At 40.2% G+C, this 16,215-nt stretch overlaps 1 protein-coding gene across 4 annotated transcripts in view; it reads right to left on the reverse strand.

The window, feature by feature from the left end:
• Positions 1 to 16,215, reverse strand: part of UBA3 (ubiquitin like modifier activating enzyme 3) — a 313,667-nt gene that overhangs the window by 178,712 nt on the left and 118,740 nt on the right. For all 4 annotated transcript variants that reach the window (XM_069206585.1, XM_069206583.1, XM_069206584.1 and 1 more), the window contains 2 exons: positions 13,380 to 13,423; positions 13,230 to 13,294 (listed from right to left, as the gene is read on the reverse strand). In XM_069206585.1, the coding sequence (XP_069062686.1) occupies positions 13,230 to 13,294; positions 13,380 to 13,423 (109 nt within the window). The remainder of the gene's footprint in view (positions 1 to 13,229; positions 13,295 to 13,379; positions 13,424 to 16,215) is intronic.

Raw genomic sequence — 16,215 nt, forward strand, 5'->3', positions numbered from 1 at the left:
AGATCCATCAATGTGTCAATAATCACTGCTAATGTACTTCCTCCCTCTCCTACCATGGCTTTTTCCACCCCTGTTTGGTCTTCCAGAGTCAACTCTAAAATTGGGGCAATATTCAACAACATTTGTTTATCATACCAGCTGATGACATTCATGGGTAGCCGAAATATCGGAGCGGTCTGATAGGGAGGTTCACATAATATTCTTCAAAATGGCAATTATATGTTGGTATGAATTTTCATCACCATCCAGATATGGATGGCTGATGCTGTCTTTATCCAATTTACCTTGATCACATGGATGCGCAGCCCTGGCAAATCAAATTCTCCCTCGTCATTTGGGCCTTACCTTTTACTCTGAGTTGTGTTACGCTTATAGCTATGATATAGGGACTCTTGTCTCAAGGATCATCTTTTGTCTCCAGAATGTCAGAAGGGGAGACATCTTTCTCGGAGAGATATCTGGAGTTAGTACTGTGGATCGCATTCCTTTTTCCAAAATAAAAACATGAGAAAGCTTCATTTTCTGATGTACTGTTGACACTATAGTCACTGACTTTTTTGAGTCATTGGCTTGGTCATCAATGGTGCTGTTGTAGTAATCATTGTCAAGGTGGTCGCGATGAAGATGCTATATAATGTGCAGAAGCTGTCAACTGCAGAGTCACAGACTGTCCAGCAGCATCAACTTAAGATCATGTTTTCACTGGCCTGTCTGAATTCTCATCAGACATTTTTAAGGCTGCACATGAGAGCTCCACAGATGTAGAGACCATGTTTCAACTACAGACACCTTCACTTGATTCAGGAAATATTTCTAGATCCTCAGTCAAGAATTTATTTTGGTGCCACCTTAAAAGAGGACCTTATCTATCATTCAAGGTTTTTCTGAGAAAATTGGAAACCGCACGACTATAATATCTATCTTATAATGATGGCAGCGGCAGTAAATGCGCTCCTTGTGAGGGAATATCTACCTACCGCCTCAAAAAGTGCTTTGTTGTGTGATCTCTCCATGCTGAAGCAACAAGTCTAACTAAAATTCAGGTCTAAAGACAAACGTGTAGTAGAGTGCTAGAAGAGATTACACTCACTTTGTACAAGAAGGCAATGCAGAACTCTAACGGGACACCCTTTCACATGACATGCAGAAGAAAATCTGAGATATGGTGACTTCTGACGCGTCTGTTGTTCAGAGTGCTGAAAATGACTGGCTGGCATTTTGGTTTTTCACTTTAAAGTTGTTTGCTTACTAAAGTAATATTGCTTTTTGGTCTCTCAGAACTCAAAAACAGACATTCTTTTTTAAGATTACTGTGCGACTCCAAGCTCAGTCACAAGGAATGATTCAAGCATATTATCTTTGAAAAATCAAATACTGGTGAACATGATGCATGAAGCGGTAGCCCCATGCCTCAATGGTGTCAAACTCCTTGAATGACTGTTGCAAATTGCATTTCATTTTTATTGTATTCATTTTTTATTTTTTTGGGGCAAAACACTAGTGCAATCAAAAGGTTACTGCAAGTAAGAAGATAAACATACAGAACCAACAGTCATTCAAGTTTGTGAACATATCAGAAGAGGTTGGATTGCAGACAGTTACAGAATATTCAATCTGCTTCCAAGCACAGAGGCAAAGTGAGCTCCACAGTGGGGAGCTGTGCATGTGTGTGGCCATGCTTCCTCTGGTGAAGCTCTTTTCGAAGTGCTGTAGTCTTCTGGAAGTAGGCAACCAGGACTCGTATTGAGGCAAAAGAAATTCAGATAGTGCATTCATTTTCTGTAAATAGATTACTTCAAGAGCACCTTACTTAAATATCTGAAGCACCTGCAAAGAGGACCTAGACATTAAATATGGCTTGACGATGAATTCTGTGCTTTGACATTACTGCAGTTCTTGAATGTGGCTGTGTAAATGGTGAAGACTTCACTGCTTGAAATACTTTCAGCAAACATGTGGCTATAGAGTCCCGCAATGTGTTTGGATTTATGTTAACATAAAGCCTGATCTCAGTGACCGAGAGATGCTCGAATGCTAATGTTGATCTGACATCTCCGGTTTGTGTAATGCCAAAAGGACAGAATGGATGCTGGGAACCTGCGGGAGGACTAGATGCACACTGTAGATGGGATCCTTAGTCCACAGAATACTTCTTTCTGAAGTCCGCTGGTCTCTCCTCTTGGAATTTTTCTATCAAAGAGGATATTTTTGTGTCAATGTGCAAGACAGATAATGCAGATGGAGTAGTTTTTCTGACTTCTGCAGATGTGCTGGCCTCAGATGACCAGCAAAATATTAAGACTGTACCTTAAACAAAAAAAGAAAGGCAATGGGGACGACCAAAGGTTACAGTAAGTCAGCTGTGCACCGCGGCACCTCAGTGCACCACAACAACTTGCCAGGGGTGCCGCAAACAGATACACACAACAATTAAGGTACATCAATATCAATCACGCTGCATCATAGAGTGAAGTTCCTTGTGTAGATGGTGTGCAGGAACAAGTGTTCTGCTAATCAAAAACGTGTGCCGGAAGTAGCTGTATCGTTCTCATATTTTCATGTTGGACGGAGTGCTAGGCTCCCACAAATGCTGCAGCTTTAAAGTTGTCAGGTCTGTGGCACTAGCTGCAACCTGGGGCACTGAGGCAATGCATGGACAGCAGCTGCTGGCGGAGATCATGATGGTGCTCGCATGCCATTCGTGGGCGAGGAGGGTTCCAGGAAACAGGTGAGGGACCTTACGGTGGAGAGGAGGCCAAGGCGTGTGGCGGATTGGGGTCTGAGTGGCTGGCTCCCATGCACAATTGTGTATTTTTGGCCACAAGCTGACTCATACATGCGGTGTTGAGGAGTGAGCTGGAAGCGCACAGAAGTTTTCAATGCCGGCTTTCCATGCCTCACTCAGCCTTTGGCGCGGTTAGTGATATTCTCTCTACCTCTTCATGTACTTCTTGTACTTGCCTTGAAATACCACATCGCAGTAGTGTTCTGCATCTCAACATACACTTAACGATTCCTCTTGGTTTGATGTAACATGTGCTACTTTTCACCAATTCAGGCTACTGGCCAGCAGCATCCTGCATGCAGAATTGTGAACTGCTTTGGGTTAAACATGTCTGTCTCGCACATTAAAGGGGCATATAAAAGAATCAAAGGACGCCTTTAAATGAAGACAGTTTCTTGACTTTATATTTAAATCTTGCCATTAATTATAACTGGAGCGTCTGTAATTCAACAATACACCTTAGCTAAAGCTGCAGTTTATGCCCACTTTTCTGTAGCCAACTTTCAGCCTGGGCCAGAGTTTGACACGTGCAGAAATACTCCACGCAGTGCTGTATTTCTTGTTTTGTAGACTTTCACCATTTAAAGATAACTGGTGTGACAGTAGCTTTACGAGAGATTTAATGCCATCTATTCAATTAAATGGGTCTAAAGCTCAAAGGAAATATTTGCATGGATGCTTAGCGCTCGTTCCTAACTCAGCTGTTGAGTGCTTTAAACTGAAAATGTCACAATTCAACCCCGCTACAATGCTCAGTAGCCATGCATATAAGAATGTGTGTGTGTGTGTGTGTGTGTGTGTATATATATATATATATATATATATATATATATATATATATATATATATATATATATATATAGAGTTGTTTATAGCATTCTGTAGAATGTCAGGCAAAAAGACAGTGTGACCTTATAGTTGATATTTTACACTTTTTGATTGGTGCTGCAAGAAAGATATGAATGATGTGGATTTTCACTGTTGCATGACGTTAATGTGGTAGTTGCTATTTTTAAATGAGGGGCTACAGTTAGTTATCTGTAGCTTTAAAGGGTCTATTTTCTTATCAGAAAACTGGAACTAGGGAAGCCCAAAAAACTGGATGATACATAAGTGGACCAGATGGGTTCATACATACATACCGCAGTGCAGAATAGTTTCTATTGTATTGTTTGTGACTTAACCAATTAAAGCTTTTATTAAACAACTTTTATTATTTTTATTTAGTTACATCTATGATTACAATACCTTCATCTCAATTATTGTCAGGTAGAAAAATGTAAGTACTACCAAGGCTAGCCTAACATCCCTCCACCCGCAAAAAAATATTACAATAATGGGGAGCCACAGCCAATACTGTAGATCAAGGGAGCCGCAGGTCAAAAATGTTTGGGAACCACTGCAGTAAGTGATAGAAACAAGAAAAAAACATTCCCAGGAAGGCTCAGAAATACTGCTCAAAAGGAGCAGAAAATACAACTAATGTTCAAAGACTGTATATTGTGCATTTTTCTAGTGTTAAACTAGCTGTGAGCATATGAGAAGAGTACATTCATGGGATAACTTGCTTCTTTGAATTACACAATTACATTTCACATATTTACAATTTGCCTAGAATTACAAGATTTTCAGGAAAGTGACAAGTCCAGGATTGGAAAACTGATCGATAAGCAAGAAAGTTTGCTGCAAAGCCAGTAGACAACATCTTCTCCCACAGCCCACAAGTGTAGACTCTGTACTATAAAGCAGCTTTTAGGTTTTTTTCTCAAATTAAAGTTTATAAAGAACACTAATAGGTAGGCAGCTTTATGGTGTCTATTTCTTTTCAAATAGAACTCATTTGTTGGTAGACCATAAGGCAGTCAATTATGCAAAGTATGTTGCACAATATACTTTCAGAATTAGAACACTTTCCTTTTGCCAGTCCAATAATTTATATGCTCTGGAAAGCAGGCTGAGAAGAACGTGACAAGCAAAAATACGAACATAGAACAAACTACAACTACCCAATCTTACTGCATGCCATAAACACAACAAGCATCTCTACGCTGGAGCCTCAACATCAAACATATTAGTCAAGTGCCGGAACCCCATTAATGGGTCTTGAAAGGAGCACTTCCTTGTATTTTTAAATCTCAAAAACCATCCTGCATATTTTTTTTTAAGTCAGAACAGGATATTGAATAAAACCAAGAGCAAGACTGCTTTAGAATCAGCAACGTCAATGTTAGCCAACGTCTGAAAAAAAAAATTCCCAAACTAACTGCATTCTTTTAACTGTGGCTAGTTTACTATTACCCCCTTCTATGCATCTCTTATCGAACGCTGTACTTGTGTTTTAGTCATTAGCATTTATTATGGGCAACTTACTGCAACAGAGTATCCAGGTGACACAATAACTTAAACGGTGGTTTCTTGACTGTAGCAGTAGTAGACTGTTGGGCACAAATATATCATGAGATAGAACAGGTCCTTGTGCGCTCTGACCTGCACTCGATGGAGGAGTCACTACTAGGACTCTATCGAAAATCACCGACCTCTAAAGCCAGTAATTGTTTCACTGACCTGGCGTTTCTAGTGGCCTGCAGACTTAGAACTATGCATTGGAAATCCAAGATACTTCCCAGCACAGCTCACTGGCGAGCGGCGACGGTCATATGGAGTCAGGCAGAAACAGTAGCTCTACGGCGGGAAGAAAGCAGAGGCCTTTGGAAATATCCTATTATAGCAGACTGGGATATGTTGTTACTGGACGCTCACTCTAACCCCAATCACTGCGCCACTAGATACCAGATTGCCACTCAGCGCTTAACAAACGCCCCCTCCCTCCCACCAATGGTGTTCCCAATGCAGCCCCCACTCACCTCCTTATAGATAGGGGTTTTAACCCTAATTTGTACTAAGCCCGGGATTCAGATCAGGGTGATTAATAATTATGACTGTTCAATGCAGTAAAAGGCGCATCATATGATTGTCCATTTGTTGTTATACTGTCAAAGTGGATTAAAAGATGTGAATCGCTTACTCCTGTAATTCTCCCTTCCCATCTTGCTTGACATATGATGGGACTTAATAATGTCACTATGATTGATGACCCTACTTTGTATTCTGTACTTAACTGTAAAGCCACATCCTTAATAAAAATGGTTTTAAAAAGAAAAAAAAAAATAACTTCAAATGGTGGATTCTCACTTGGAGGTCAACCCTAAAAAATCAATACTAACAGAACTTAACGTTAGGGGTTGGTTAAACCTGGAATTCTAAGCCAACGTCCAGTCCCATCATTGCCCTTGCCTGCGCCATAAAAGTTCCCATTTAATACAGCATCATGCAGCAGGTCACACACCTTTCTAAAGACAATCATTCCATCACAGTTTACTGAGAAGGAGAAATACGATAGAGGGAGGAACCCACACAAAAAAATACACGCAAGATTTTATTGGAGAAGCTAGTTCCCATAAGCTCTAAACTCTCTAGTATGGCACTGTGATGTGGGGTTTTTCTATGCAATTGGTTGAATGCTTCGAAAGGGTATGTGGAATATAGAATCTGGATGGGGGCGTGAAGAGGGGTTGTTCTACACTGGTCAGTTGCTAAGTTGATCCTGCATGCTTTCCTGAATGGTTGGTGCAACGTGTGGAGAAATAAATAAATAACTTCAACCAAGCAAGTTGTGTACAAGTCTTCTTTACGGCATTGGCGATGAACTGCCTGGGAGGAGACAGGCGCCCCACCAACCTCTTCTTAGTGATACCCACGTGTCTTTGAGGAAGATTACCATCATTGCGGAACTGCAACCAACAAAGGAAACCGTACCTGTACATTTACACTCAGAAAGGAACGTGGTGAGTGGACAACTCGGAACAAACATGAATTTGTGAGTAAAGTTGCTGATTTCAAGGCTCAAGCCTCTTCACCCGTACGAGATTCCCCAAGATCCAGCCCCCTCTCCTCAATAAGCATGGAAGACAATCTTCTAATTGTGTCACAGGGGTATTGAGAGGTTCCCTGCTGCATCCGCATCAATATTGAGACATCGGATGCACAGCAGTGATGTCATTACGTGACACCAGTCTGCCATTTTGCTGTGGGGAACGGAGCACGCAAGGGGGCCAAGTGCCGCAGAATTTAAAGCTTGACTGCTGCATCTATTCTGAATGATTATGAAGTCTTGCCCCAACAAGCAACCCCCATCATTCTGATGTGCTCCAAATGATTGTTCAGTTCCACTTCAACAAGTGCAAATTCTCTGAGACTCCAAGGTAAATTTAAAAGCAGGAATTTTTAAATTATGATGTTTAATAAGTGAAAACGCTGTTGCCTTAACACAAGGTTCAATTAATTCTAGTGAGAAACTTTTATTTGCCAAGGCACTTCATGTTTTAGCGTGTCCCTTCGGTTACAAACTACAAGATGTGCAACAAGTGCCAGGTACTCTCATTGAATGAGGTTATTATACATCAGAGTTTTACATTAAACCAGGGAAACAGTTTTCAGTTCAGTCTATACCACAGCTGCACTGAATTGATATTCCAAAAATGGCAGTAGGTAGCATGTCTCAGCCAGAAGCTTTCGTATTAGAAAACAGAAAAACAATTTTTCCTTGGCTATTTGTGATGAGATTATTACAACAGCTAGTAAAAAGGGAGCCTTACTACACAATCTGGGTGTAGAAGAAACATTTATGACAGTTTGGAAACCATACTTAACGGTGATGCAGGTGGAGAACCAAGAGATATGTGAAATGTCCCTCACAATTTTAGCTAAGCACTTTGATTCCGGACTGAATGTGGTCCAGGAAAGACAATTGTTTTGCAAGAACCCAAGGAAAAATTCAGTGTTGGAACACTATACTGCATGTTCAGGGACACTTGCGCGCACATGCAATTTGGGTGATCTACGATACTCTTTCATTAGGGATCAATTGGTACGCTGTACCAATAGGAGACCCATACAGGAATAACTTTTAGCAAAAAACCCTGATCTAAAAAGAGACTGTTAACATAGAGGAAAGCATACACAGTATCAGCAAGTGGATACAGGAAATACGTGAGAGAGGTTCACTTGACAGTTTACATACAGAGGCCATAGAAAGAGTGAATTAATGAGGGTGAGTCTGTATATTATAAGGTGAATGTGGAAAAAAAAACACCTGTGACTATTAAGGGCAAAGCACTTGAAGGATTCTAAAATAAAATGCTATTGCTGTGGCAACCCTGGTCATTCTGTGAATAGCCCTAACTGCTATGCTAGAAAATCCACATGCAGGGAATGTGAAAAGAAAGGCAGCTATGCACGTGTCTGCAAGGGCAATACGTTTCATACTGTGTAAGCTCTGTCTGAGGGTATGAGCAAAATGGCATTCAATGTCAGTTCTAATGTTTGTGATGTCAAATCTACTGCATGTGTGGTTGATGAAGGTCCTATCTGAATGCCCGAGTGCCACAATGAGCTGGGTACTAAATCTATTAAAGTTTTAGCAGACTCAGGTTCTCCATACACATTGGTTAGAGATAAGAACTGGGATAGTGTTTGAAGATAGTGGGGATGCTCTATTGCCACATGATATCAATCCAGTGAATTAGGGTGGTACCAAAATTGATGTGCTTGGATGCATGGTCATGAGGATACAGTTTCAAGGCGAAGAGACAAATGGGAAGGATTATGTTGCCAAGCATGGAGACAATTTGTTGGGCTGGTGTCATCAATGTGATATGGGTATCATATTGAACCCCAAATCTCCACAACAACTTTGAACATCAGGATATTTTTGATGAATTTCCATAGTTTTGGAAAGAAGTCAAGGTATACAAAAAGATTTTGAACACAATAATAAAAAAAATATATATATATGCCATCCTGTCTGTTCACAAAGAAAGGAGGGTTCCCAACCTGATTTTGGCACCCCTCAGGAAGAAGTTGCACAAGTTATTGGAAACAGATGTCAGAGAGGAAATCAAACCCTCAGAGTGGCTAGCACCAGTAGTTTTAGTACCCAAAGATGGGGGGGAAACAAATCAGGATATGTGTAGTACTCAGAGACCTAAACAAACATTTGGGAGGATCGCCAGCCTCTGTCTAACATTGCTGAGACCTTATCGGGGCTAGGTGGAGCGAAGTTTTTCAGTGTCATGGACCTATCTTCCGCTTATTATCAGGAGTCTAGACACCTAACATCCTTTGTCACATCAATGGGAGCTAATCAGGTTTTTAAGAATGCTGTCAGGGCTTGAACTGGCGGCAGCCTGTTTCCAGAGGACCATGAAGAAGGTGCTGTGTGGTGTCTCACATGTATTTTGTTCCAAGATTACATACTTGTCTTTGGGAAGGATTTGGAAGAGCACAACAACACCCTGAGAGAGGTATTGAGTACGTTGGGTTTGTGTGGGTTTATGTTAGAAAAGGAAAGGTGTAGCTTCAAAGTCACCAGTCTCCTACTTAGGGCATACAATCTCAGGAGAGGGCATTAAACCCAATCTATAATTGGTTGACTTTATAGTCAAAGCGCGGAACCAAGGACCAAGTCAGGCAATTCCTAGGTTTGGGCGAGTACTATCCAAAGTTCATTGCACATTTTTCAAGAGTGGTGCAACCCCAAGACCCTTACTAGAAAGGGGAGTTCATTTTGATTGGACGAGCCAATGTGCATCTGCATTTTCCTCCGTCAAGAAGAGCATTAGTAGCATGTCCACTCTTGAACATTTTGATGTTGTCAGTAAGACCTTGTTAACTACTGATACAAGTCTTAATGGACTGGGGACAGTTATTCTGCACATTGTGGATGTCAAAGAGAAGGTCACTGCCTTCACCTCTTGCTCCCTCAAAGGTGCAGAGGAAAATATTCGGACATCAAGAGGAGTGCCTTGGCGTGTGCGTTCAAGATCTTTAAAATGTATTTATGGGGTTTACCTTTTGTAGTGAAATTTGATCATAGACCTCTTGTCCAGATCTTTTCTACTAAGAGTTGTGATGAGATAACCCCTAGACTCAAGAGATGGGTGAAGAGATCAATGGATTTGAATTTTCAAGTCAAATACATACCTGGTACCAGGAACAAAGTAGCAGATTTTCTGTGGCGTTGGCCCATTGAAGGAGGGGATGAAGTATCCGATGTAAATTTCACTGGCTGGGAGCAGGTTAAGGCCATTGCTGAGGAGGAGTGGAAGTCGGCATAAGAGAAAGGTACTGAAGGAAAGACTCTTTCCGTGAAGGAGTAGCCTGAGCATACGCTTGTCTCCGATGCCTTGGAGTGATTCAGGAATATGAGACAGCAATTGTATTTGATGGGAGAAGAACTCTTCAGGGAGGTGGGAGTGATACCACCTTTGAATTTGAGAGAGAAAGTGGTTAACCTAGCGCATGAAGGTCATCTTGGCAGGAACCTCACTAAGTCTAGGCTGAGAGAGACATACAGGTGGCCTGGATTAGATAGAGATGTAGAGGGTGGTCAAGGATTGTTTCCGTTGTGCTCAGAATGATAAGAGCACAACAGTGGAGAAAACACCTCTGTAACCAATAAGTTGGGACGGGATTTTTTTGTGACCATTTTCAACTTCTGCCTGTCAGTGAACAGTATGTAGTGTTACTTGTAGATTACACTTTCAAGTAGGTTGTGATGAAGTGTGAGGTGGTCGCTGGACACCGAAGTGGTAATGGAAATCCTTACGGAAGAATCTTATGGGAAGGCTTACCCAATTATCTGGTCACTGATAATGGTGTCTAACTTACATCCTAAGAAATGCATACATTCTTAAGTCATATGCTTGAAAACAGCATTCTACCTACCCCAAGCAAATGGTCTTGCTGAAAGCATGAACATAATGTTTAAAACGTGCGTTCAGAGGGCAGCTGAGACAAGAACCCCCTTTGAATGATGTGCTTAGAAAATTGCAGTGAGCATTGACACCCCAAATAGTATAATATACGTGTCTCTGTTTATGTGTTTAAAGCGAATCCAGCATGGATGGATGTGCCGATACACAGGGAGGGAAAATATGGGTAAAGAAATGAAAAAGCTTACCGAGTTACTGAGAGCTTGCCAAGAAAAGTACAAGCTGATCTATGATGCCAAGAATAGTGTTTCAAGTACATGTTGGGGTGTTGGTGACAAAGCGTTGACAAAAAGTCCTGAATTTGGAAGGAATGGGAAGTCTGCATTTACGAGTCCTTTCCAAATTTGGGTGATCAAGAAGAAGTTAATTTGGATAATGGTGATGCAGGCAGCATGTCCAGAGTGGTGAAGTGGCAGGAGACAACAATTTATGGCAATGCTAAGAGAATGGTTCCACTGAAAGAAGACCAAAGAAGTGCCTCACCCTCGAGGGGAGACAAAGGATGCAGACAGCAGCACACACCAGTATGGTGGAAGGATTACCTACCTTAATGGCTGCATAATTGTTGCTTGTCAACAAGTAGGATGTTTTGTTTTATTTTTTTTTGTTTATTAAATTTTTTCGTGGTTATTTTTGGTTTCCCCACACTTATTTTTATGTGTTTTACCACTTTGTTATTTAATGCAAAGTATCTCAAACTGTTTGGGGAAAGAGATGTGTTGTGAGGTTCTTCTATGCTACTGGCTGAATGTTTAGAATGTGTATGTGGAATACAGAATACAGCCACTAGGGGGGTTTCTACGCTGGTCAGTGGATCAGTTGATACTGTAAGCTGCCCTGGGCGGTTGGTACACCATGCAGAGGAATACATTACTTCAGCCAGCAAGTTGTGTATGAGCCTCCTCACAACACACTGATTCTTCCATCGGATATCGGGGCTGGTCTCTAGTTGTGAAGATCACCAAACCAAAATAATAACCTTTTACTTTAGTGCACATTCAGTATCGGCAAATTCAGTTACTTCTAAAATCAGAAAAACAAATTAACAGTTGAAACTCATGGGACAAAAATCTGATAGCACGCTGAGTTAAAGCAACTTTAAAGTGTCCGGTTTTGATTTATGGTTGACTGTTTTGTTTCAAGAAACAGTGGCTGTTTTTTCATGGCATTTCTATTGGAAAGGTATATTGAGCTTTTATTCTCATTTTTTCCATTTCAGATCGGCCTTCCTTTAAAACACCAAAAACTACAGAAAATATATTTATACATGTGCATAAACAAAGTTTTGTGGGTGAAAGAGAAGTTGGTCTTTTTACAATTGTGCTGCATTCTGCTATACTGAAAGTCTGTCAATCAAGCTCTCATAATGAAGAACAGTCCAAACCAGTAAGAAAAAAAAACGTCAGACTGAAAATGAATGTCAGAAACTAAGCACATCAGATATTTCAGACGACATGCCGTTCGTCTAATTAGAGCAAAATAAGATTTAAAAGATAAATAGGGTCAATATGAATAGCAAAATAATGCTACCTGTTTCATAGGAAAACAATACATCAACCCTGCCGTCAGGAGGCTCTACAGACGGTACTGCAATTATGAAGAAGGCAGTCGGAAATTGTATGAGCAGAAAGCAGGTAAACTCAACGTATTATTTCAAAATACTCCCAACAGGTTCACGCATAACCTCTAAAAGTAGTGCCTACTATTAGTAATGTAAGCAATTATGACAGCCAGGGGCGTACCTTTGAGGGCTGGTGGGGGAAGGGTGGTTGGTTGTGGGGTATTACACCCCCCTAACAATTTATTTTGTGATAAATAGTTGGGTGTAGGTTCTTTCAGTCAGGTATGGTGAGGAATCTGTCGCACTTCAACAGGAATTTTTACACACAGGCAAAAACGCATACACACACTCTCTCTGTTTCAAATTTTTTTTAAAACGTTGGTTATTTCACTAAATAATGCGCTTTCTTTCACTTAGTACAACTACTAATACACATTCCTCTCCCTTTACACTGCAACTTAAGCACATTGTGTGCACCCTGCTTGTTGTATAATTTATTTTAACATCACGTGCCAGCGTGATTGTCCATAAATCTGAAGCTAAACGCTCACCCAATCATACTGACCAAGCTACACCTTTGATGACACCTGGCGTTAGGTTAAGATTCCTCTGACCATTTTGCAGAGAAAAATGGCAAACTCCAAATACACATTTTATTTCTGGAATCAACTGACATAACTTGCAGAAAGCATGATAATAATGCAAAATTCTTGTATGGGACAGTTTAACTGGACAACAGACTAGAATAGCTCTTGCAATAACAATGCAGGCATTTTAATCTACAAAATTAAACAAACACGCAATGTGCCCTTCAATCAGACTGACGCATTTTTAGAAAAGTATTTTTTTTTGCTGTAAAACAAGTAATTTGCGTAATCAAATGATTTACATTCCCTTTCCTTGTTATAACACTATATAACAAACATGCAATGTGCCCTTCTATCAGACTGATGCATCTTTAGAAAAGTATGTTTTGTTGCTGTTAAACAAGTAATTGGCATAGTGAAATGATTTACATTCACTCCTTTTTACAACAACATATAAAGCTTACCAACATGCCATTTATCCATCTTCTTGCTATTATGGAATCCAGCCCACATACGATTATATGAAATTCTAAAAAGAGATAAAAAGCCTTTATAACCCATATGTTACCATGTATGGTTTTCCAGCAGCAATGTTTTTCTATGGTTGTACTTACGCCGATAAAAGGTATCATCAAAATCTTGTATCTTTTTAAAGTGTCTGAACACAAACATAGTAAAGGAATAAAGCAAATTCTTGAAAGCTATAAATGAAAAATAAGAACATTGTTGCATGCTCTGCCCTACTATGAAGTATTTGCAGTGTCAGCGATATAATTCTGGATGTAAACAGTAAAATGTAATGACACCAGTGATCACACACACAATTTATGCTGCAGTATGCAAATATAGATCATAAAGGCTGCTCCACTCAATAACAGTACTTATCCTCATGGGCACTAAGAGTTTCTACTCCAAGGAGGGCAGCAGTTAAATATTTAAAAGCACATCCTTTAAAATGTCTTCTGTATTTAAAATGTCACCAACTAGTAATCAATCAGGGAGTACTGCCTTTCCAGAACACCTTGCCACTCACTTGTGTCAAGTGGGAATACTATCCCAGCGAAAGGACAAATCTTACATAACTACTGAAACTAAAAAGGGTAGGATGCATAAAATTATAGTACTTCAATAGGATTTCAATTAAGTATTCCACATTCTTTTTAAATCTCCTTTTTATTGTGCATTAAATAACATTTGGGAGCGTTTCTTTGATCAGAATATGCACAGCCAACATTTCTTTTTTTTAATGAATAAGGACTTTTAAGAAGAGGATAATCGTTCATTCAAAAAGAATGCTGTGAAACGTTTTGAAAAGGAGACGTGAAGAATGAAAATGACAAATTTTAAGTTCTTTATTTAAATCCTATAGCAATACCAGTACATTTCAGAAGTGCTGAACTTGTCACGGAAACATTGTATAAGTCAAATTGGGATTCGGTTTCCTTGTCACCTTCAGATATTCGCACAGTTGCTTTTAGGGGACACAACATTGATTTGTTGGGTTTCTTTGAGAACATCATTCAATTCCAAGATAGATCATTAACATCAAATGTTTATGTGGCATAGAAAGGTTATATTATTTTAGGATGGAAGGATCAAGGTGCATTAAGAATGATATTAAGACCGGGTACCGCTCATCCTATAGCCATGGTTGAATCAATCAGTTCACTTAGTTGTATAGATAAAACTATAGAAAGACATAAAAGTTTATGTGAAGATCACCTAGGCCTAGTGAAGGAATTTAAACATGAGATCATTCTAGATAACGATGCAATTCCTGTTGCACATAAAGTGAGAAATATCACGTTGAGCGTCAGGGATCAATTTAAAGGACATTTGGACAAGTTGTGTTCCGACAGGGTCATTGCACCTGTCAATTCGTCCGAATGGGTCACTCCAATTGTCGTGGCCAAAAAGAAAAACGGGGAGTTGAGACTTTGTGTGGACTTGAGGTCGCTCAATAAAAATATTTTGGTTGATTGTGTCCCACTTCCTAAGATACAGGAATTGCTGGCACAGTTGGGGAATGCAGTGTTCTTCTCCACCGTAGATTTGTGCTCTGCGTACCACCAAATTGAGTTGTGTAAAGAGTCCCGGGATCTGGCCACTTTTAATACATCATTTGGCGCATACAGATTTTAACATATGCCGTTTGGTTTGGCATCTGCCGTGTCAGTGTTTTAGAAACTCAAATTCGAGCTGTTTGGTGGGAATAAACATGTTTTAGCTTATCAAGACGACATACTCATTTTCACTGGAAATGAGCGGGACCACTTTGTAGTTGTGGATGAAGTTTTGGATATCCTCGAAAGCAATGGCCTGACGGTTAAAAAGGAAAAATGCAGATTTATGTCTTCTCAGGTGGAATAGTGGGTCATGAACTGTCCAATGATGGCATCAGGCCCAAGTCTCAATTGGTTGATGCAAAAAAGTTAAGTCCTGAACCCTAAGATAAGGAACAATTAAGATCATTTTTGGGATTGTGTGAATATTTTTCTAGGTTCATTGAAAACTTTGCATTACAAACTGAACCTCTCAGGAAATTTGTAAGGAAGGGAACTGAATTTGTGTGGGAGTCTGAGGAGAATGAAGGTTTTGCTAATCTTAAGAAACTCATTATGGAAATTCCAGGGTTATACCCTTTTGTGGACAGGGAGAAACCAATTGTCAGAGTCGATGCCAGTGGGGTTGGTTTAGGAGCAGTATTGTTGCAACTCATCAATGGTAAGGAAAGTCCAATAGCATTTGCTTCAAGGTGTCTGTTGGCTGCAGAACATAACTACAGCACAATTGAACGAGAAGCTCTGGCATGTGTGTGGGCAACAAAGCATTGCCTGAGAAGAGAGAAAGTTGAAAATTGCTATTGTCAAGGGCTGGCCAAATGAGAGAAATGTGGAGAGTGAAGTGAAACCTTTTTATAAAGTCAAGGATGAATTGTCTGTAGAGGGTGATTTGGTGTTACGAGGGAACATGCTTATTCCACAATAGTCTCAGGAACAGGTTGGTGAATCAGGCTCATCGTGGTCATTCTGGAATGAAGTGTACTAGAAAGAGGATTCCTGCATTTTATTGGTAGCTAGGAATGGATGATGATTAATTTGTGGGTTGGCGGCTGTCCTGACTATAATCATGCGGATAAATCGCTGAGAGTTTACAACACTCCTTTGTGTCCTATTGATTTTCCTAGGGGCCGTGGGAATATTAGGTGTTACAGATAATGGAGTCCAATTTAAATCTGGAACCATGCAGAAATGTGTAAACTTACATAGCATTAAGCACCTTACGGTCGCTTTATACAGTCCTCAGGCGAATGGTACGGTTGCGAGGGTGAGCAGGATGATAAAAGAAAGTTTTCAGGTGGCTGTTGTGGCAAGGAAGGATATCTTTAATGTGGTGTGTGACAGATTATGGAGTTATCACAATACGCCACACTCAACCACAGGAGTTCCT

The sequence above is a fragment of the Pleurodeles waltl genome, chromosome 9, assembly GCF_031143425.1.
Source record: "Pleurodeles waltl isolate 20211129_DDA chromosome 9, aPleWal1.hap1.20221129, whole genome shotgun sequence".
Lineage (NCBI taxonomy): Eukaryota > Metazoa > Chordata > Amphibia > Caudata > Salamandridae > Pleurodeles > Pleurodeles waltl.